This window comes from Pezoporus flaviventris, unplaced genomic scaffold, assembly GCF_033815535.1.
Source record: "Pezoporus flaviventris isolate CSIRO_AGI_PZ_B2104156 unplaced genomic scaffold, CSIRO_AGI_Pfla_v1 ptg000030l, whole genome shotgun sequence".
Taxonomy (NCBI): domain Eukaryota; kingdom Metazoa; phylum Chordata; class Aves; order Psittaciformes; family Psittacidae; genus Pezoporus; species Pezoporus flaviventris.
The window spans coordinates 3,832,559-3,856,055 of NW_026892578.1; the positions used below are offsets into that span (position 1 = coordinate 3,832,559).

Below are 23,497 nucleotides of genomic sequence, written 5' to 3' on the forward strand. Positions count from 1 at the left end.
TGCATTATTAGCTATAATGAGCTGGCAAAGAGCACCGGATGTGTATTACACTGCTATCATATAGACAAGGCTATGGGGAAAAAGAAGCGCCCGACGCTGCTGCTGGGAGCCACGGGAAGCGCTTCCTTGCGGGTACGGCTGCCACCAGCAATGCCCGCGACGCCTCTTCTCCCAGCCCCTTTATTTTAGTGACGTTTAAGGATTCGCATAGCGGGCGGTAGCTTCCCATCCGTTTCACCGGCCACATTGCTCGCTAAATCACCTACAGGGTCCTCTTCGGCACCCCCAAAACTACCGGCCCTCCCACCCCACTGCTCGCTGCCCACCGCACCGCACTTCCGTGGAGCGGCGCTGCCCCCTGGCGGCTACAAGGAGAACTGCGGTAGCCACCCACCTGGATGGGGAACTCGACGGCTCCCCACCAAGTCGTTTCACGAAGTTCTTTCTCCTTTATTGTTTATCCTCCCCGCCCCGACGCCCCCCCCCCCCAAGTTTTCTTTATAATTTTCTTGCTATTTCTCTTCTCCGAATCTTAAGTGCACTTTAAATTTGGCGAAGTGGATATGCTGAATATGACTTCATGAGGAAGTTCGAGCAAGTCAGAAGGATGGAGGCTCGGTTCTGCTCACCCAGTCCCATAGAAAGGCTGGTCCCGGTGTTTCTGTGCTTGTTTTTGTAAAATTATTCAATTCTTTTACTATTTTTAAATTTTATTTTGCAAAATTATTTAAAGATCACGTGTTTTTTACATCACCTGTAGAGAGCTATAAATAGTTTGTACTAGAAATCACAGCACTGTAAAAGAAATAAATCTGATTTAAACGCTCCTAGGCAAGAACATTAACATGAGAAACGACTGGCACTTCGTACTACTTTGCTCAGATATTTTTAAGTACTGGGAAAGCGACTCTGATAGCAACATTCATTCACAACTTGGTATTTGTTGAAGTCACTAAGGAACAACGTATGTCATTGGTTCTGCATTTAAGACCATAAATCACTGCTGGAAAAGCTGAACGTAGCTAAGCACCACATGTTACACCACCCCACCCCCCAAAAAAATTAAAATGGAAATTTGAATTCAGAAGACCCAGTTTTCAATTCAAATCATGCAGATCATGAACCCAGCACGCATGCAGCAGCACCCTCCACCACAATGAACTGCAGAATCAGTATTGGTTTCAGTGGAGGGATTCATTTCATAGAGCTTTTTTTGGACAATGGGAAAAGAAGGATACTTCATTGATCCATAATGTTGCCTGAAAGATGGACACTACCTCATTAGATCTAATAATTTAATAATGGAGGTTGGAGTATTATTTGGAAGCCTGGTCACAACAGTATGACCATGAAGAACATGTTATGAACACTGAAATCGTGTTCATCACAGGTAGCATGCACATGCCACAAAGTGACGCATGTGCCTCAAGGAACCCGCATTTCACCTTTTGAATAGTTGAACACACATCGACCCTCCTCCACTTGCAAGCAGTCTGTAATGCCTGGGGCTTGAATGTGTACTGAGGATAGTGCTCCCAGTCCTGCGGCTGTGAAGCAGTGCCTCCATTTTTCTGGAATACCACCACCAACAGTCGCAAGGAGACCTCAAAGTTACTGCAGGTCTCCTGAAATGTTTTAATGCTGATAGAAACCACGGATATTTAATCATGAGGGTTGGAACGGTTCAGACCAGCTCCACCGACCATGGAAGAGGAACATGGACACAGGTCATTGGGTCTGTAGCTGTGTGGATGCTTAGATTTACGGCTGCCCCATCCCTGGCAGTGTCCAAGGTCAGGTTGGACGGGTCTTTGAGCAACCTGGTCTAGTGGAAGGTGTCCCTGCCTCTGGCAGGGGCGTTGGAACCGTATGATCTTTAAGGTCTCTTCCAAGCCAAACTACCCTGTGTTTCTACGCTACGTGTGTGCAAGGAGCTATACACCGGCAAGCCTCACCCGCTGCGTGAGGTGGCCGGGGCTCTCTCCGCGGGCTCTCGGTGCCCCCTGAGGAGCGCGGCGGTGGCTGCGGGAGACCCGTGCGAGGATAACGGGCGCTCCCGGGGCTCCTGCGCGGCCCCTAGGAGGGGGGTCCCCGAGGCCGCGCTCCCGGCCGCCGGCTCCTGGCGGGGGCGGTGCGGGCGCGGCGCTGCGGCGGGGCCGCGCCTGGCAGCGGCGGGGAGGCAGCGCCGCCGCTCCCGCTCCGCTGCCGCTCCGCAACTTTCGGGCAAAGACCGCCCCCTCGCCCTCGTCCCCCCGCCGGCGGCTGGTAAGAGCCCCGCTCGTCGCTCCGGCGGAGAGCGGCGGGGAGCCCTTGGCTGCAGCCCCCCGCGCCCCCACAGGCGGCCGCCGCTGCGCCCGGCGCCGCGCACATGGCTGCGGAAAACTTTGGCGGGGTCGGGTGGGGGGGAAGCCCGAGGGCAGTGCGGGGAGGGGATGGGAGGGAAGGGGAGAAGGGAAGGGGCAGCGGAGCGGGCGCGGCGCGGCCGAGCAGGTGCCACCCTCCGCGGAGCGGGCGGCGGCGGCGGCCGGGCAGGTGCGGGCGGGCCGGGGCTGCGCGTGTGCGGGAAGGAGCGGCAGCCCCGCAGTGCGCGGTGCGGAGCGGTGCGGAGCGAACGGGACTGGACCGGACCGGACCGGGCCGGACCGGACGGGCGCAGCCCCGGCGGGAGGCTTTTGGTTTGGGATATTTGCCTCGTTGCGCCGGCGCGGAAGGGAGAGTAAGTTGCGGAGCGGTGTATCGCGAGGGCATAAGGTTCAGGTGGGAAAGGCAAGCAGCTTCCCTCTGGGTCTGTTTTGGGGTTTTGCTTTGGGGGTTTGTGATATTTTTGTTTGTTTGTTTTTTTAATTATTATTTTTATTTGTTTGGGGTTTGGTTTGTTTGGATTTTTTTGGTTTTGTTTGGGTTGTGGTTTTTGGTTTGTTTTTTTTTTTTTTGAGTGCACAGGAGAAAACATTTGTGCACAGTGCTGAAATTGGTGGACTGATGGCTAAGGCAGGTATCCAAAAAGCGGCAGTCGCTGGAGCAGCTATATGACTGTCATTCTTCCTGCTAGCGTGAGGTTTATGTGCCTTTGCGAGGAAGGTCACTTTTCACTCCCCCCACCCCTTCCCCATCCCACCCTCTCTTTTGCTAAGCCGTGCATCAGCAGCATGAATTCCAAGAAGCAGTAGGTGTTTCTTGGCATTTCAACTGGGATTTTGGAAAGGGAAGCAGGGTATTTAATGGGAAAAAAATTGTGATGGAAGGAAAGGATGCGGAGGCTGCACACAGCCTGGGTTTGCAGGCGTCTGGAAGTTGTTGAAATAGGTAAAGGGTCGAAACTGGCATTTGAGAAATGGTGACTTGTTTCATTAGTTGCTTGTATCACGGACGAATATAAGGGAAAACTGGGCCACCAAGAATTTTTCCTGGCTTGCACTTTTCTGTCAGCAGAAGGTAAAACACGTCCTTGAAGATATACAATTTTACATAAACAGCTGATGTTTACATAAGCCTAGATAAGTTTGTGAAAAACACAGCAGAAGATGCGGTGTTAGCTGAACTCGGCCATCCTGCTCTTTGTCCGTGCAATCATTTATCTTTTTTAATATTGTTGCAGCGTATGAACAAAGTGAGCAGCTGCACCTTCACCAAAGCAACCACCTGCGTTCCTCCTCTCCTCTGGAATGGACAATGGGAGTGTCTCTGGTTTTATCATGATCAAAAACTTCTTCCTCTTCTGCATTTCCATGAGTTTAGCCAGCCACTTCGGGTGAGTTGCCAGTTGCGTTTGAATTTTTGCTGTGGGCTTTTTTAAGGAGATGAAAAACCTTGGCTCCTGGTGCTGAACAAAACAAGCGGGCTTTGCATTTCATCTTAATGTGCTGGTGTCAGGGGGAAGGGAGCAATTTGTTTTCCTACTCAGATTTACTGTCTCGGATCGGTTCTTTATGCCCGTAATGCTGTTATGAGAAGGCTTGGGGAGAGAGGGGTGCGCGGGGAGCTCAGACAACCAGGCCTGCACTGCTGAATGCTCTGACCTGTGGTGTTGCACAGCCAGGGGGCTGTGGTGCGATGAGGAGAGCTTGGACCTTCCCTCTCACCTGCCAGGTTACAGGGTATAGGCTGTAGTGCAAGGCTGCAACAGCAGGACTCAGAGCAGGCTGCTGGCTGGTGCAGGCTTTCTAGTGAGTAAGCTAAGATCGTGACTGCTCAGAGGGATGGCTGAGTTTGAAACTTGCTGGAATGATTAGCAATTGTGTTTCCCTAACGCATATAGCAAGGAATCCTGTTCCCTTATTTTTACTTTGGATGCTTTCCGGATGGTGATATTGTGAAAACTGCATTGAAGAAATACTCCTACTATAGCTCTTAGGAAAAAAAAAACCAAAACAACCAGACAATCAGAAACACCCTATTTATGTGTTTTTCTTAAACCCAGAGATCTTAACTTTCCAAAATCATGCTATGCAGCGGAATCTAGAAAAGGCATTTTGAAAGTGCTCTGGAAACGTAGGTTGATTCTTCTTTGTGGAGGAGAACAATCATTTATGATTTCACCAGAAAAAAATGAATCCTCCCAACGTGCTGATTCACAAGCACACCCATCAATTCCTTGCTATAAGAAGAAACAAAATGGAGATGCAAATCAGTTTCTGGTTTTCAAGCAAAGTGATTTTTTTCTCTAGATTGAAACTAAGAGAAAGACCAGACTTTGAGTGATGACTGTGTATGTCAGAAGCAAAACTTAGCCCTGTCGCCAGTGAGTGTCCAATGTGGGCAGTCAGAAGCCTGCGACTACAGCGGCTTATGTGAATAGTTGTAGGACTGCACACTACAAAGGATGCAGAGACCTGCACTCTGATGTATCCACCTTGGAAAATCTCAGCCCTGCTGTTACTGTGGTCTGAGGCAAAACTCTCCCTGGACTTTGTGATAGAAATGAACAGGGCATAGGTAGTGTGGGACCTGTTTAAAACTTGTCTTGACATGGTTGCAATTTGACAAAATATTACCATATTGAGATAATCTTGAGAACTATGACCTTAAGTACTTCCTGATGGACCATCGTCATTCGTGCTGAAGGTAGCACACTGCAATAGCTGAGTATGGCATGTTTGATGTGGGGTCTTTTAACTGTGTTACTTCTCTTACAGAAGGAAAGGTGAAGCTGCAAAGAGAGAAGAGAGTTTAACTCTCCCTTTTGACCCCAAACCAAATACTGAATTAAGTCCCAGTTAGAAATTGGCATGACCTGTAACCTGGCAGATAATCAGAACAGGACAGTTAGTTAGGGGAAACTAGGACACTTGTTTTCTGCAAGTTACTTAAAAAGCTTCTGTGCACTAAAATGAGATCATCACGTAACTTCCCCCTCCACCACCCCTTTTCTGATCTAGTAATTTTCGGCTGGACCTGCGGAGATAGGCAGCTCCAGTTCGCTGCACCATTCACACACTGCCTTAAGGCTGAATTTTGACCCTGCTCAAAAGACAGGGGATGCTCCAGTGCTTCTGTTTCAGAGGCAGAAGCAGTTTCAAAGTGTAATTTGCTAAGTGCTTTGGGGCTGACTCTTCAGGACAGAGCAGTACAATTAACATGTAGGCTGGTATATTAACTGCAAGGATCTAACGCTGCTAATACTTGCTGTTGCTACCAGGTTCTTCTTTATTAGTTTTATCCATGTTTGGACTGCACCATTGCATTGCAGTGCATTTTTCAACGTGCTAGATAGAAGTGATTGGTCAAATGAGCACAAATTAAAAAAAAAAATACTGTAGGACGTTATAGCTGAAGGCAGAGATTTGTCTACGATGCTCCATAGTAATTCCATATTTATATTAAAACATAAATACAGTTTTTGCTGATGTAGCCAAAGCCACATTGGGGGATTTTGATGCACAATGCCTGCTAAAATAAACAGGAATTATGTATCTCAGTCTCCTAGGCTACTTCAGAAATCTCAGCAAATGTCTGTGATTAATGTTTAACATAAATGTGGAATGACTATCGATAGCTCTCCACATCAACAGGCAGTAGTGGAAGACTGTAGGCATAGTCGGTAGAAGTTATTTAAAGAAAAATCACTGAATTAAAATTCAAAGATATAGATGAAATAAGAAGAGGATGTTAAGTCACCCACCATTGCTGGTGTAGCAGTTTTATGAGCCTACTGCAGAAAAAGTCCAGCGCAAGTCAAGGCTTTTTCAAGCTTGAATTCAGCCTTGAGTTCTATGATGTTCTAACGGGTTGAGGTATTTTGCTGAAGCATTTCAAGATAGTTCACAATTGTCTTGAAAGTAAACATTAATAATAGAGCTAGAGAATAAGTGAAAGTCAAATACAACTGTGAAGAGTGTTTTCAGATGAGACAAGAGTTCGATTCGTCATGGGCTCTTGTGGATCCCTGCAAGGGTGGACACCACGGGTGACTGTCTGCACTGAGATCAGCTTAAGACTAGGTAGCATGCAGCCAGCCCCACGCTGGCTAACCTTACTGCATCCCGACTCTTTTTGCAAGCCCCAGACTGCCCAAAGGCACCTCTCTGGGGACACATTGGTGATGCGCAGTCCCTGTGCATTTGCGTTTTGGATGCACAACTTCAGAAATCTTTCTTGAGAGCCAAAACCAAGCGGAATGGATGTAGCTCATGTACCCACAGTTTAGCTGTCATCTGCTAATAATGTTTATAATAGTAGAAACATGGAAAACAGAAGATCCCAATTAAATGTAGCCAATTCAAGAGTTCTCTGTACACTGTAAGAATTCAGTCTGTGGTGTGTCTGTAGTTTCACATGCTTTTCCACTACCTCACAGCCCTTATCACTAACACCATAATCCTGCTGTTTAGGCTGAACATAACCTTTCCTTCAGGCTGTTGTTTCAAGTTAGTCTCTGCAACCCTAAGCAGTTAGTTCTGCTGGGTTATCCCTTTCCCTGTCATTCCTAGCAGGTGCTAGGGAGGTCTTCCTCATATTTTTAACATAGTTTTGTAGGAATTATCACCTCATTGTGCAGTCATGCTTGTCTGTTTATTTTTTTATCCTGTTTTCTTTCCTTCTTCATGTCTCCAGCTAGTTTTTGAGCCCATCAGATGATTTTAATAACTGGAAGACTAAGTGGGTACATGGAAGTGCTTGGAGGAGGCAGACAGGCGTCAGTCAGTCAATCCTTCTGCCAAACAGAAAGCGACAGCTTCAGCATCTCTGTTTCACTTGGCCTCCCACCTGGCCAAAATGCAGGTGTGTACCTGCAGGCCATCCAGCACGTGCTTGGTGCAGGACCAGCCCTGGCACACACACTGCCTGTCAGAGAAGCTGCAGGTCAGTGACCTGGCGAGCTGAGAGTACTGGAAGGTGTTTAATGACCCTGGGAGAAATTCAGGATATTGAAAGAGGTGTTAAGGTGCAAGGAGGATGATAAGACATAGCTCTGTGAAGAACAGGTTTTCATTACACTGCTCACAAATTACTTGTGGGTAGTAAAATACTGCTCTTGCTAAATAAAAGAATTACATTATTCTTTAAGGATCTGCAAAGACCATTACATTCTCATCATTTCACTCAGTCCTCTCCTCTGTCCTAATCCAGTGTGAAAGAATTGAATCTTCATTGCACAAATTCACAAAATACCAGCTGTTTTAGATCTCAAGAATCTGTAAGAAAGGGATGGCAAGAAGCTAACTTAGAAAAGTAAATCTATTTCCTTTGATGTCTGGCCAGCTGGCAGTATCCAAAAGTGTGCAAGTGCATTCTCCGCTGCCTTTTCCACAAACTGTTAATTTGTCTGAAGTTCTGGTATAATTCCAATCCTATTAAAGCAAGTTATTGGAAACTCTGCTTTTAAGACAGTGAGAGAGAAAAATACCACTTCCAATAGTGAAATACTCCTTACAGTGTCTCTTGCTTTTTTTAAAAATGAGTTTTTTGGAAAAATGTAATATCTGCTGTACATTTTCCTTTTATTACAGCTAAGCTATGAGTTGTACATGTCATGATTTTGACTAGATGGCAAAAAAGGACAGTGATGTTTAAAATGGTAAACAATTAACTCGTCAGAAAAGATAGCTGAACGTCTTCCAAGAGTTATTACATTTAACACTGATGGGCCCCTTCTGTGGCTTCTGATTTTTTCAGTCACCCTGAAATTGCAATATTAAGTAAGTGTGATGAGAAGTACTCCTGGTTGGTTTAGTTTATGTTCACTAATGAGCTTTAAATGCAATTATCTTTGAATTTTCTCATTTTCCTAAGGTGCTTTTCTAGGTTTATTTTTATTCATAACTGAAGATGTCTGCAAGGAAAACATCTTTGGTTGCAGAGAGGCAATAACATGCTTACCTACTAATATGTTGATAAAACCTAATCTTTAGCTGTGTGGCAATAATTAGTTTAGGATATCACACATTTTCTTTATGTTCTTAGAGCTATAGTATCTAATATATGCGTGTAAGCTTGCAGGGACAGTTTAAAGGTCTTACGTCATAAAAGACAACCTCAGCACTTACTCCAAAACAAGCATTTTGCTAGCAATCTCAAAAATAGAAATTAAACGTCAACTTTTCTGTGAAAGAGAAAGTAACATTTGCATTAATAGCAAACAGGAACCCATTTACAAATGCAACTTCACGTAATACTGACATTTCATCGAAATTCAGCATCAGATGCTATCTTTTTCGGGTGAAGCGGTCTGCCAAATATAAATTGGATTGCAGTTTTGCTGCAGACTCTTTTTATGAGTCTTCACCCTAGTTGTTTCTCTGCCTTTTTCCTGTATTAATTAGCTTTTCTTGTGGAGATATAAAAGTATTTCAGTATTTGAGATGTGCATACTATTCTTGTGAAAAATATATATAGCTGAGATAGATAGAAAGAAGCAGCATTGATTACTACTGTTAGATTCAGAGGAGCAGTTGTGAGAACTAAGTATATTTTGTCCCATCCCCACAAAAATAGTTCAATGGAAATCTTCCCTCTGAGTTCAACTGGCTTTGAATTCAGCCATAAGCACTAAAAATAACAAGCTTTTTCAAGAGCAGAGAAACTAGTGAAGCTTTGTGCCCCCAGCACTGTACCTTTGCAATAATCCTGGCTCTGCATTTGGCATCCCTTGTTCCCATCTCCCATTGCAACACCTGCATTTTACCTCTGTGGTCCTTTTCTCCCAGGACCCTTCCTAATCACCCTGCAAGTCTCCTCCATATCTCTTAATTAGCAGAGAGGAGGTGGGCTGGTTTTGCTGAGGCTGTTTCTGAGCTACATGCGTGCTGACTGGCCCAGTCAGTGAGCCAGAGGGAATAGATGACTGCTGACCTCACATTTTTACTTAATGAGGCACTAATTTAGATTGCTCTCCCCTTGTCTAGTCACTGCTTCTCATGAAACTTGTAGGAATGAAATGAAGTTTGATCTCTCTGCTTCTTTGTCAGATACATTGGAAAATGAGAACGGGTTCCTCAATTGATAGGGTGAAGCAGGCAGACAGCATGATGCTTATCTCTTTCTTATGAAAGAATAAAAAAAAAAAAAAAAGAAAGAAGCTAAAATAAATGAGGAAAGTTTAAAATAGTATTCTAGGATTTTACCAAAGAGTTAGTTATGGTCACTGCATATGAAGCACCTCTGTAACTTGTGTCTGCCATTTGTATTCATTAGGCTGGTACTTGTAAATATTCACCTTCATGTCGTGAATCCCTTTGATTATGATTGACAGAAAAATATACAGTCTTTTGTCTTGAATGGTCTGGTGTGTAAGGATGTCTAATGTTTCTGTAACCAGGTTGCATCTGCTGGAATAATATCTTTCATTATAGTCAAACATGTCTGTGATGTTGGCTGCCTCAGTTACTCACTAAAGGTTCTGCTCACAGCATAGAAAACAGAACAAATTTGGTCTTTTGACCTGATGGCCTGAAGAGTGGGTGAGATTTGTGGCTATGTCTCCACCTGCAGCAAAGGGGAGCTCCTTGGTGGCCTGGGCTCTCCAGTCTTGAGCTTTTTGAGGGTCACAGCAGTCCTGATGGCACTCGGGTTGTGAGGAGCCTCCTCTGCCAGGCGTTTTCACGTGCTTTGGCATTCCTTATAATTGGGCCCATGTTGCCACTGCCCAGCCTTTATTCCTCTGAGAGGCTTTGTGATCCTTTCCTTTTCTAGCAGAAACACACAAGCTGTAAATGGAACAGGTGCAGGACTGGGGGTCCCCATGTCTTCAATGTGCCCACCAGGAGCTCATCCTGAGACAGGTCTTGAGTCACTAAAATTTCCAGACCCGTCTCATGGGTGTCAGTGAGGTCCCGTTACTGTAAACCTTGAGCAGGTTAAACCAGGTTGAGGTCACTTGCCTTTCTCTGTATAAAGCGTGTTCTGCTAGGTAAGCCGAACGCATGTGTTACAAGCATTGTGCAAGGAAAGCTGTTCAGAGGGATGCTTTGAGGTTCTCTATTTACTGATTTATTTCTCTGGGGACTGTTAGTAAATAAACATGGATTTTTAAGTTTTTTTTTTCTCTCTGGGTGACTAGTTCATGTTGAGTGCCAGTTGTTGGAGTGTGATTCCTCTCTGCTGGCAGGGTGCATGAGGCAGGGTACGGTTCCTAGTGGGATGACGTGCTCTGTCACAGCTGGAGCATTTGTTGCCTGCTTCAGCAGAGACTGAAACTTGAATAAGCGCCGAGTGTGAGCAGACTTGCTATCCTGAGAGATGGTTGTTGCTAGCTGCAGGTGAAGCATGCTTATGGATAAACTTAAGCCTATGTTCTTTTGGTGGGCAAAGGCATCACTAGGCAGAGGATTCTCCTAAGCATCTTTAAATGAAAATCAAATGGACTTAAAAATATAAATTATAGTTGTACTCTTGAGCTGTGAGCAGCTTACTATGTCTAAGCCATGTATAAAATGTTGAAATAAAGTTCACAATAAAACAAATTTGGCCTAAAAGATATGGAATGAGGACCACTATACATTGCTGTTATTTTCATACTACAAGGGAGGACTAATTTAGGCAAAAGAGAGAGGAAGAATGAAGAACTGTGTTTTCTGTACTGCAGTTACATGTTTTTTCAGATACCCCAGTGATCTGGGCTGGGATTTTTTAATGCAGTGGGAGTTGTTATCCTCAAATAAATTAAATAAACTGGAAATTAGAAGCTGTTTGGCATGTAAGGATTAAAGGCTACCTTCAGGCACACTTGAAGCAGTGTCCCCAAGCAAGCCAGTGCTGCTCGTGCAGATCCCCTGCCTGCTGATGCAGTTCCCAAAGACTGGAGAGCTAACCCAGTGGAAAAACCAGTCACAGCTTTTACTGGTGCTGTGAGCTGACCTTACTCCTTTCAGGGAATGAAGACATGCTAGCACTTGGGAAGTGGTGAGACTGAAGTGGGGCAGAGCAGCACAAGGGATTGGGGTCTCCCTGTGCCCTACAACAAGATGGCCAGTGGGCTTAGGTGTACTCCGATCCAGTGCCCCAGGCCTTTACCTCCATGGTGTGGGCCCATCCTTAGGTCCTCCTCCTCCAGGGAGAGCTATTTATGATTGCTTATAGCTGTGATAAAATCACTGCAGCTCCACATACCGCTCAGCTGGGGCGGCAAGAGGGGGCAGAGGCTCCATCACAAAGTTCCCTTGAGACTGAAGCCCCTTGAGGCTGGCACAGCTTTTGACTTGGTTTTTCTTTTCTTCATTTGCATAAAATAGCTTCTCACAAACACCAACAGCATCGGGAAAAGAGGACGCCAATGATAACATCACCATATTCACCAGGATCTTGGATGGTCTGCTGGACGGCTATGACAACCGTCTGCGCCCGGGACTGGGAGGTAGGATAGCGCGTTCACTGTGGCCAGGCCTCCACCATGCAGGACTATTGTCTACATGATGCCCTTCCACATGGGTACCTGCTCTCAGCATGGGCCTTGAAAAGGGAGTTGTATTTTGTTAGCTAAACGAAGCCCAGAAAGTAGATTTGTCTCCTGGCAAATGGGATGCAATACAAAGGTCACTGAAAGTTGTCCTCTTTCAGTCATTGAGGTCATCTGATGTTGCATTAGGAGAGCATGTGTGATGCATTTTTCTGTAATTGAATACAGTTTGGGTTTCTTTTCTTTTTGGTACTCCCTCAGGTGAGTGAGATGGTGCTAGCAGGTTGCTGCAATGTTCCTGCACTGGTCAGCATGTATAAAATAATGCCAGTGGCAAAAATCAGTTAAAAACAGATCCCCAAATCATCCATTTTTAAACAGCAACGGGAAATCTATATTAATATGTCATTTTGGTAACCTCTAAAGCAGTTATTTTAAAACCATACATGTGAATAGTTGCTTGCCATGCTAACCTTGTTGAGCCCTCCTTACAGCTCTCTATCCCCCAGATTTCTCTCATCTCCTATGCATGTGTAAACCATCTGTTATGTTTTTTCTTGGCCCTTTTTTAATCTGGCTACCCCCACCCCTTCCTCTTGTGAGACCAACACATTGCTTTCATCCCTTTCTCTCCTTCTCCTCTCACTTTACACAGAGATGCTTGAAAATAGGGCTCCATGCTCCTATCTTATGTAACGAACTTCTGAAATTTCTGCCCTTAAATTAAATTAGTCCTGGATTTGAAAAGATGCCAGAAAGACTTAGAGTTTTGTGGATTGAATTAATTTCACCTAACTTTGGACATCTATAATATAGATGGATGAAGTTGGGCAGATCACCCAAGCCAGTGGAGGGAAATAGGTCCTTCCGAGATACTCTTCATCTCATCCTATAGTAGGTAATGAATATATGCCAGTAATATGAGCTGACAGCCCAGAAAGCCAAGCACATCCTGGGCTGCATCAAAAGAAGCGTAGCCAGCAGGTTGAAGGAGGTGATTCTCCCCTTCTTGGTCTTATGAATGAATACTGTGTTCAGCTCTGGGGCCTCCAACACAAGAGGGACATAGACCTGTTAGAGTGAGTCCAGAGGAGGGCCATAAAGATGATCAGAAGGTGGAGCACCTCTCCTGTGAAGGCAGACTGGTGGAGTTGGGCTTGTTCAGCCTGGATAAGGCTCCAGGGAGACCTTATAGCAGCTTTCCAGTACCTAAAGGGGACCTATAAGAAAGATGGAAAGGGACTCTTCATGGAGGCATGGTGATAGGACAAGGGGTAATGGTTTTAAACTGAAAGAGGGTAGATTTAAATGAGATGTAAGGAAGAAGTTCTTTACTGTGAGGTTGGTGAGGAACTGGCACAGGTTACCTGAGAAGCTGTGGCTGTCTCATCCCTGGCAGTGTTCAAAGCCAGGTTGGATGGGGCTTGGAGCAACCTGGTCTGGTGGAAGGTGTCCCTGGCCATGGCAGGGAGGTTGAAACAAGATGATCCTGCCAACCCAAACCACTCTGTGATTCTGTGTTCAAAACCTGCCAGCCAGAGGAATGGCACCCTTTATGGGCCTGCTTCTTTCCACTAATTATAAGAAGAGAGCCTGGGCTCCCAAAGGTCGATCACTGCATTTAATCAGGGATTAAATTCCTCCTCAAACATCTTTAATTTCAAGCTTTTGGGAATTTTTGAATGATCCAGAGTTAATAGAGAAGTGCATCTCAAGCACATATTTGCATCTTAAAGCAATTCCTAATGCAGAGCCTATATTTATTACAGAGAGAATAACTCAGGTGAAAACAGACATCTATGTTACCAGTTTTGGTCCTGTGTCAGACACCGAAATGGTAAGTTTGCGAGTGTGGTTGCCAGATCTCCTTTATCTGCTTTGCTAAAGTTGTTTTTGGAACCACTGCTCCTATTCAGATCCTGCAATACTTCTAGTGTTTCTTTGTGCCAGGAATACACCATTGATGTTTTCTTCCGACAAAGCTGGAAAGATGAAAGGCTGCGATTCAAAGGACCTATGCAACGCCTCCCTCTCAACAACCTGCTTGCCAGCAAGATTTGGACCCCAGACACTTTTTTCCACAATGGCAAGAAGTCTATTGCTCACAACATGACAACCCCAAACAAACTTCTGCGCCTGGAGGATGATGGCACTCTGCTCTACACTATGAGGTAATAACCACAATCGATCTCTTCTGATGCTGATTCCCAACTAACTTTGCAAATGCTTGTGGAGAGTGTCACTTCCCCCACTCCTAGTAGAGCCAGGCAGCCAATCTCTCACACATATTTATGTGAATATCAAGAAAAATGGAAAACATAATCACTGCCTACAAGTACCAATTAATTTGTAGCTTCTGAATACTGCTAGTGCTTAAATATTTCCTTTGATTAAATCGAAGGCATATTCTCAACAGATTTGATGACACAGTCCAGTTTTTTATGAAGATCTGTTCTCTCTTGCTGTTTGTATTTGCAGCTGCAGTGCTGATTACAGGAGAACCATCTCCAAGACCAGGAACTATCTTGTTTGGGGCAGTACATCTTGAACACTTGGAGTTTTTATTACTATATTTTCAATTTCCCTAATACTGATAAAAGGCAAATCATCACAGGGATAAATGAAATAAGCTAGGAGCACTGTGAAGCTTCTTTCCTGAAAACAAAGCTGGCACATTATATTGGCAGAGAAGCAAATTGATGTCTCAGATCTTCAGAGTCATGCTCCTCATCTGTCTAGAGGATACTGTCAAGCTTCATCATTGTATAACCTCGATATAAGATATAATATCAGTGATGTTAGAGGATTGCCTGAACTACTTCTCAGGCCAAATCCCACATTGGTATATGGCAATTTGCTCATTCATGTAATTAGCCCGTAGTAATTAAGGCTGCTGTCTACCTTCAATAGGGTTTTCTCCAAGAGCGTAGTCACACGGATAACATGTGAAAAAGAGATGAAAAGAAAAACCTACCGAGAAACAAAATGTAATTCTGAGCTTTTCACATACAAGGCCAGAGTGGTGCCTGAAACCTAGCAGAGGACTGAAACTCCATCCCAGAGGAGATGCTGAGGTGCTGAGATGCCTGGCATGTCAGCAGGCAGCTCCCAACAAGGGGAGAAGGGAGCTGAGTTCCCACTGATGCCGGTGTTCTGTGGAGCAGAGCCAAAAGCCACCCAGTGCAGCACACTGGGGAGGTGATCCCTGAGCTCACTCCTGGGGAGCAGTGGTTAAGACCTGTTGGGGCTCAAGGGTATTATGCTTTCATACACAGGCACCTAGAGCTTCCCAGATTTAACTTCAGGAGTTAGGCCTTATCCTTAAATCCCTTTTCCTGAAAGGAAAACAGATTTAAGAGAGGTAAGGCATCCTTATGTAAGTCCTTACAGTGTTCAACTGTCATAGTTGTAAGTGCACCAGCACTAAAAACACTTGGAAGTGACAGAACTCATATCTAAAAGAAGGGGAAAAAAACCCAACCCTTAGTTTTCTCATGTACTGTGTATATTCCTGTTCTTACTAGCCTCAATTTAGTGATCTCTGCAACAATAAACTAAAATAATGCAAGGGGATTCACACATGCATAAATGAATACAAGTCAGAATAACTATGCGAGAAACTTATTTTCACAAAAATATTTGTAATGCTGACCTTAAAACCAGTCTCACTGCTGTTTCAACTATACCAGTACTACTTCAGAGACTGCTGCAGAGGCAGTTCCCTTTTATCTGTGTAAATTACCCAGTAAAGTCCAGATAAAGTAAGTAAAGTCCAGATAAAGTAAGTAAAGTCCAGGTCAGGCTTGCAGTCAGCCTGGAGCAAAACATTATGTTGCGTGGTGGATTTGCAGCTGGCATGTTATTTCTGCACAAGCACTGGGTTTTGCAGCGTTAAAGAAGTGCTGTGAAGCACTGATTCATGAGGCAGTGAGCTGAGCCACCCCAGGCAGCACAGCAAGACCTAGCAAGCAAGACCTGGATGTGCTTGCTGCTGAATCTGAGTTATGCTGTGGAAGGGCCTCTCTTGTGACTACGGCAGAGTATTGTCACTTTAGGTGCCACAGGCTGTAGGTATATTGAGGAAAAGACATTGCCCTGCTCAGCATATGGAGCTGGAGAATAATTTGGGTTTGACACAGACTTTCTCATCATCCCACTCAGTTCCTCTTCCCCTCGTTTTCACAAGGGAAATGCTCTTTGGGATTGATGTTTTCGTAGGCTACAGAAAGGCAAGGAATGCTTTTGCAACCTAAAAAAAACATGCAGCATAGCTTCCTTTTTTTTGTTTTGTTAGAGTATTGTGTGTGAACGTGCATGTGTGCAAAGATAAATTCCCACTAGCCATGGTGTATGTGATAAGAAATGTAGCGCAAAGCTTTTTAAAGAGCTTGCCTTCTACTATTGCAAGTAATAACTTTAAAAATAAAAGAGTGTCTGTGCTATTCTGTTTAAACACAAGTCAGGGGGCTGCTCTTGTAACGTGCATGGAGCTGTGCCACTTTAGGGATAGCAGTTTTTTGTGATGGGTGTTTCAGCAGCATGAGTGACACTCTGCTGCGAGGTGGCTTGAGGATCCCATCCTGACCTATGCAGGGGTGGCTGTGACATGCAGCCAGTCCTTTCAGCTGACTTTGCATGTTACCAGTGAAAGTAACAGCTCAACAGTGCTGCCTAGGATAGCTCTTTGTGAGAAGGTAGGCAGCACTGGCTTTTTGAGGGGAGAGCTGCTTGTCTCAGCAGTGGTGCGCTGGTTGAAGGTACTAGGTCTTACCTGGGTCTTCAGCCCCATCTCCTGTAGCTCCCAACAGGCTTACTGAGTTCTCAAGATCTGGGGATGGGGAGACAACCCTCTGTTAGCTCTGCATTCCCCTCATTTCCAAGGAGGAATTGCAAGCTTCCCAGACTGTACGTAGGAGTAATCTGTGCCGGGAGGATTGGACCCTCTGTCATTGACGAAGATGCCTGAATTGCTTTTGCAACCTTGCATCTGGCTGCCTGAATGAAGAGGAGGAAAGCAGCCAAGCCAATGCTGACCTTCCATCTTATTTGACTTCCAAATATACCAAGTATGATCAGCTGAGCAAACTTCCAGCTTTAGCACTTGTCAGTACATACGTTTGCATGATACATGTGTTTACTTTGAAAGAAAAATTTATTCTTTGCATATTGCATCGGGTGAGACATTGTCTAGGTCAGAAGTTAATGGGATATATTTTGCTAGGGAAATCTGATGAATGAGCTTCTAGGTACATGTACTATTAAATCCCTTCTTCATGGATCTAGGAACACAACATGCTCTTTAGACAGATATCATAGGCAGCAGCACTCTCTGCAGGGAACAACTTAATAATTCTGTTTGTCTTTGATTTGGTAGGCCTTATTTATTTAATTTTACAACTGATACACAGATGAATCTAATGTTGCAAATTCTGTTTTTGCCCCTAGAGGGGGGTGTTGTCTGCATCTCCACTTTTATTTATTTTTTTGTTTTCCTTAAGAGCGCCCTGGTAAAAAAAAGCACTAGCAAATAAGCTTCATATTTCAAGAATCTGTATCGAAAACAGCTTTGTGAATGAAGGCAAAAATTTTTACTCTTTCCCTTTAAAAGCTTAAAATATATTTAGTCTTATCTGAGAAATAAATGTTGTAAAAAGCATAAAATTGGCTCATTCCTTGAAACTATTCTGAAAAATGGGAACAGTGATTTAAGCAACCTTTCCAGGCTAAGAAGAAAGCCAACATGTCTCAGTGAGCTGCATTTTTTTCAGTCAGTTGGAACTGGGTGTAAAGACAGAAGCTTTGATAAACTTTGCTGTAGAATGCCAGAAAAAACGCTGCAGAGAAGCCAGAAAAGTCTGAAGTAGAGCATGCTCCCTATGGCTAAACCGTTGGACCATAAATTAACTTTTCACTAGCAGCTCATAGGCATTTTTAATGATTTTCTATCAGCTTGTAGGTATTGAAAAATCTGTGTCATCAGAAGGGCTAGGCTCCTTAGAGCCCCATTCTCGCTATCATTTTGAAAGGACCCCAGGCCCCTTTTGCTACCAGTAGGACTGCCAGTCATCTGATATAATCTGGGATTTTAAACGTCCATGGTTCTGTATCCGAAGAGAATGCAAAAAGGTTTTTCCATGTTATGGTGACTGAAGGTTGCCAGAAATCCTGAGAGTGTTTGCAGTTAAATCTGTCCCATTGATCTTCACATACATAATTTATCAGCTGGAGACTGCAGACATTTGTCAGTATGGTGTTAAGGAGGTACAAAATCTTTAGTACAGCTCTGAAATACTGTTATTTTACCATTCTTGGGAGTTATTTAAAATTCAGCAGTGTGTCGGATGCCACTTGGTGGCACTTGGTGGCAGCAAAACCACGCTGCTTGCTGCTCTGGAGCGCATGCACAGGCTTCAATCTATGCTGAAAACACTGTTTCTTACATTAGCACTGGGCATTAAAATTTTATGTGCAAGTGTACACATGTCCTGGATGCATGTTAGCGCAAAGTCTGCGCTTCTATGAAGCACTTGATTAGCAAGCTAACCATTTTATGCTGTAGAGCTATTAATTATAAAACCAGTTGACTGGAAGATAATGGTGCTGCTTCCAAAACTTCAGCCAGCAAATCTACACTTTAAAATGAACCCTTAGTTTTCAATCAGGCAGCCGTCTAGATGGGAACATTTCTTTTCAGTTTGAATATGTTGCTTTTATTTCAGAGGGAATATTTAATTTATGCATCCATTTATATTTACATAAAGGAATCTGTCAATGCTTTTGGGCATTGTGTAAATATTATAAAACTAATTAGGAGCTATCAAGCCATACAAATACACATTTCTTTTCCCCTGTTAGACTTGCTGCCTTTTCTTTTATATTCAAGCTTCAAACTGCCTGAAGCTGGAAGAAAAATAATTTCTTCACATTGGGCTGAATCTCGCAGAGTTATGAAAAACTGCTGTGGTGGCAAGGACTCTCAGCTGCTTTTCATCAATTCAGATTTTGACAGAGCGAGAGAAAACAGGGATATATGAAATGAAGGGCCCTTCCCTGAGGATAGCAGCAGGATTCTTGTTTTGACACCAAGCCTATTGGTTCCCATCTCTCTGCTTTGATTGCACATTGCCCCATTTCTCACAAGTTGTCCTTCTAGGAACCAAGATTTGTTGTTTTGAAAAATCCATGGCTGGAGTTACCCACAGGGAGAGAAAGGCATCAGAGGAGGCTGTGGTGTAATACATTCAAAACACGATCACGACCAGCCCAAATATAGTACCTATGTAGAATGCGTGACAATAGCCTATTCTGTTGGTAATAAAAGTGGGTAGAGTGCCGCAGAGATCTCCATTGCAGAGATGGGAACTCACACAGCAAGGGCAGAATTGATCAAAAGACAAAACCCAAACCAGAACCAGCCTGCCCTTGGATGATGGAGGTGCTTGCCTATACTTTGAGGCGTTACAAAAAGTCCAGCTTTAGTTCCGAGTCTGTGCTGAGCACAGAGTCAGACCCAGCTTTCCCTTGGGGTTAGCTGGTACAATTTCTGCCAGATTCCATTGTGCTCGCCCTGATTTATAAGAACAAACCAGGAAGGCCAGCCTGATGTCCTGGGTATACACGGAGGGGATGGGGTGACTGAACAGAAACCGGAAGGAAGCAGTGCCCTGAAGGGTACCCCAAAGCACCTCTAGGAGAGCATATCTGCTTTGGTGACTCTGCCTTTGGCCAAATCTGCAGCTGGGAACTTTGGAAGTATCTGATAGATACTGGAGAATTGTTAGGGCTACCCCATCTTTTTTTATTACCAGGGGAAGATAACACTACAGTGAGCTCCCTAGACATTTCACTTAGACTGAAATTAAAATTTTCATCTGTCTAATTGCAGATACTGTCCCCTGAAGTGTATTTATGTTTGTGCTCAAACGTCAGACTGCCAATGAGCAATCTGAAATATACTGTGGTGGAATGCACCAGGCAGGATAGGTGGTATTAACCTCAGGTAATATTACTCATCTGTAGTGTTGATGGCTGCAGCTGAGCCTTTTGGCTCAGAATAGCTTCCTGTGCAGGGAGAGACTTTTTAAGGAGTTAGGTATCTGCATTATTTCTGCTGTCTGCTTTAGTATGAGAGATGATACACTCTTTCCACTTATACTTTAGGGGGTTCCTGTTTTTTTTCACAGTGGCAGAAATAGGAGCATAGGGTAACTGCTTTTAGTATTGATGTCTGTGTTTAGTCATGAGTCCCATGCTACTTGCTTATTTCCATTAGTGTTTCCCACCCCAGTATTCATGTAGCCTGGAGATGGGTAGCGTGCCGGCTGCCTACAGCTATGAGATGTTCTGGTCAGAAGGTGGTCCTGTAGCTGTGTTGTGGAGGACTTGCATAGCTTCTCCATGCAACATAAAGCCCAAGGTTGTGCACATGTGAGTGCATTTAAATTGGGTTCAGTCTTCCACTTTTGTCTAGGTGGATGTAGGAGGAAATATAGTGCAAATTTGGAGAAGCTCAAGAAACCCCAATAAATTGCAAACCTTCCTTTGCTTGTTTAGATGAAGGGAAGAGCCCATAGCATGTTGGTGAGGAAAGGGGTGTTTAGCGATGGATGCCAGAGGCCAGCTAGCTGTTGGTGGGTTCCAGGTACCTGTGGCTGAGTCAAGAGTGGATGATCACAAGATGCATTTGAGGGCTTAGGTAAGATAGGGTTTTACAAGAAATGGGAGTAGAAGGGTTTTGGAGAGCAGGATACTTGGTACGGATGATGGTCACTTAGGAATAACTAGAAGGTACTGCAGGTTTGGATATAGATATCTGAAGTGGTCAGAAAGTAAAAGCATGTATTTGAGGAATAAAGGGTTTTAGGGAGGCACTAGCAGTGTCTGTTTCTAGTCTGTTGTCTACTCTGTCCTGTAGAAGTCTTAAGATTTTGCCTCAGTTAATTTCTAAGAGATCTTATTGTGTTAATTTATCTTACATTGATGTTTAGCCTGACGTTACATTTTCTGCTGTTAAATTAAAATTTTCTGGAATCGCATACACCAATTGGTATCTTACAGTCATGTTTATATCACTCAAAAAAATCCAAACTTTTACTTCTATGTAGTTGCTCTAAATTACGAAGTAAGTCTTTTTCACCAGGCTCTAGCTAAAATCCTGAGGTTGTGTTCATTATATACACTATATTCAGTATAAAAGCCTAGGAAGAATTTCTGCAAGCAAGGCTGGCCTTCCCTTTTAACACTCCTGCCAGGAATTTGGGCCAGGAAACTTCGGGACCAGAAGGGATAATAAAACCCCAGATTATCTTAATGGCTCTGTCAGACTTCATAAGGTTGTCTCATTGCTCCACAGTCATCTCTTCAATGCACTCATGTGTCCTGTCCATGTAAAAAAAATCAACTATGTTTTGAATCAGAGATTCAGCTAAAAGATAAGGGAAATTAGCAAAACTTTCTTAATCAAAGTAATAAACACTATGTTTTTGCCATTAAATGTGCATCTTAAAATCGTCAGCTATGCAAATTGATTTTAGCATTAATTGAACCACTACCTCTAGGTTTGCTTGGTCCAGTGGTAGAATATGTATTTCACCCATCCTATGTGATTTCGCTTTTCTGTCTCTTCTGAAGCTGTCGCCGAGCTGACCTCTGTAGGCGCAGCTCCGTCATCTCCAATTGCATGCAAGGGCACAGGGGTACCTGACTTGGGGAAAAAAGGACCCCACTGATTTTTATAGGAACAGGAGCTCCCACCCAGCTGCATTACTGCATCTTCATCCTGGGGAAATCTGGGTGGACAGGAGGAGCAAGTATATTGTTGAACATAGTTTAGCATGGGGACAATCAAATGTCACAAGGAGATTCACTTCTTCTGTCAGGTTGCACTACAGCAAACAGGTGCTTAACGCTGTAGCAGATGCTAGCACTGGTGATGTTATAAATAGTAAACAGATGGTAAATTGAGGCCTGTTTAGTCACTGTTTATGGTGTGAAAAAACTGAGGGATCAGAGGACTCTTTCTCTGAAGCAACAAGCATCCACAGCCTGCCCCTTTACCTGTCACTTTACAGCTGTATTGATCAAGAGCATGTAGCAAGTCATAAAACCCCAGGTAATAATGTTCTGCTTGGATGGCTAAACAACCCTCTCTGTTACCGATAGGGGTACATACAAATAGGCTTATGCCCATTTTTTCCTGTGAAAGAGGTTATTGTCAAATCACTTGAGGCATGCCCCTTTCACACAGAGGTGTGGCATATTGAAGTTACACAAAAGGCAGGGTGAGTGGTGACCGGGGACATGGACATAGAAATGTGAGGTGAATAAGAAGAGTCTGGGGTTAAAGGTGAGTGGCTGAAAGGAAACTGTGGTGGGATGTTTTGGAGCTCTAGGTCATCTGCCTGAACTGTGGAAAATAACCAAGGTTTTTAGCACTGTATTTAATGTTGTGAGATCATAATCCCTCCTACCTACCCCCTCATGTCTGTGCCTCCCAGTGTAGATGTGAGAGAGCCCAAGTGAGCTGGTACTGCTCACCCAATGCCTCATTACTTTTTAAATCCAGCTCATTTTTCTCTGTAGAAAATGCCACATGCCACATGCAGTTCTGTGCCTGTCCGTGCAAATATAAAGGTTGTGTGAGCTGGGAGGAAGGAACTGTGCCATGTCCATCACATGGCCTTAGCCTCCATCAGCTAGGGTGCCTGGGCAAAGGACGAGCAAGGAGAGAAAGCTTATAGATCTTTTTAAGTAAAACTACCAAGTAGATGGGTATGATACTGTACTATAGCATGCATAGCTGCATAGCCAGATTGATCCAAAATTTCTTTAGGAAAATAAGGTTTGTAGACAGAGAACCTAGAGAAGGAGTTGACTGCTGAAAAGCCTGTTTTCTTTTACTGCACCAGTTAGTCCGATAAAAAGCAGAGCTGCTTCCAGCAAGTTTTACCTTGCATATGGACTTCATTAGACACATAGCATTGCAGGGATGGATGAGCATAAACTCACTGCTCCACCCACTGGTTTTATGCATGTTAAAGAAATATTGTAGAATGAAATGCATTATCTCTAATACAAACTTTTACCACGAGCTGGAAATGGGATTCTTTCTAGAACTCCTTATCAAAGAACAGATAAATAAATAAATAGATAACAGATACAAATAAATAAACAGATAAATCCTTATCAAAGAACAGATAATTTAAGTGTCCTGTTGGTTATTTCATTGATTTTCTCTGTTCTTCCTGTGCGCTCTAGGTATGCCAAAGTACTCCACACGCAGGGAGGTCATTCCTATAGTGGCGCAGCTTTTGAGATCAGTCCTGTCCACCTCAGATAACCTACTTTTCAGCACAGTTAATTCAGGCAATTAAAGCCTTGTTTTCTCACTTCAGCATAATCTATGCTAAGGATTGGTTTGCTTAAAATGAGAGTTTTGCTATCAGGTACACTTATACATCTGAATTACACATTCACAGCTTACAGAAACATCAGTAACCGGAGCTCTTCAAAGCACATTTTGGTATCATATAAAGATAATATAGCTCATTATCCTAAGAAAGTCCGAAAAAGGTACTCTCTTGGTAGAGTGGTTATGAAGGAAAAATGGGCTAAAATTTCTGCAGACAACTTAGTCCAGATCCTAGTTTTATTCTGTTCTGTGTT

At 43.9% G+C, this 23,497-nt stretch overlaps 1 protein-coding gene across 4 annotated transcripts in view; it reads left to right on the forward strand.

Annotated features, from left to right (window-relative positions):
* Positions 1 to 2,140: 2,140 nt before the first annotated feature.
* Positions 2,141 to 23,497, forward strand: part of GABRA5 (gamma-aminobutyric acid type A receptor subunit alpha5) — a 55,190-nt gene continuing 33,833 nt past the window's right edge. Inside the window, exons 1-5 of one of the 4 annotated variants that reach the window (XM_061459743.1) lie at positions 2,141 to 2,265; positions 3,599 to 3,751; positions 11,670 to 11,791; positions 13,603 to 13,670; positions 13,784 to 14,004. In XM_061459743.1, the coding sequence (XP_061315727.1) occupies positions 3,666 to 3,751; positions 11,670 to 11,791; positions 13,603 to 13,670; positions 13,784 to 14,004 (497 nt within the window). In that variant the 5' untranslated portion in view covers positions 2,141 to 2,265; positions 3,599 to 3,665. The other 3 variants (XM_061459745.1, XM_061459744.1, XM_061459742.1) reach the window with 3 other exon arrangements.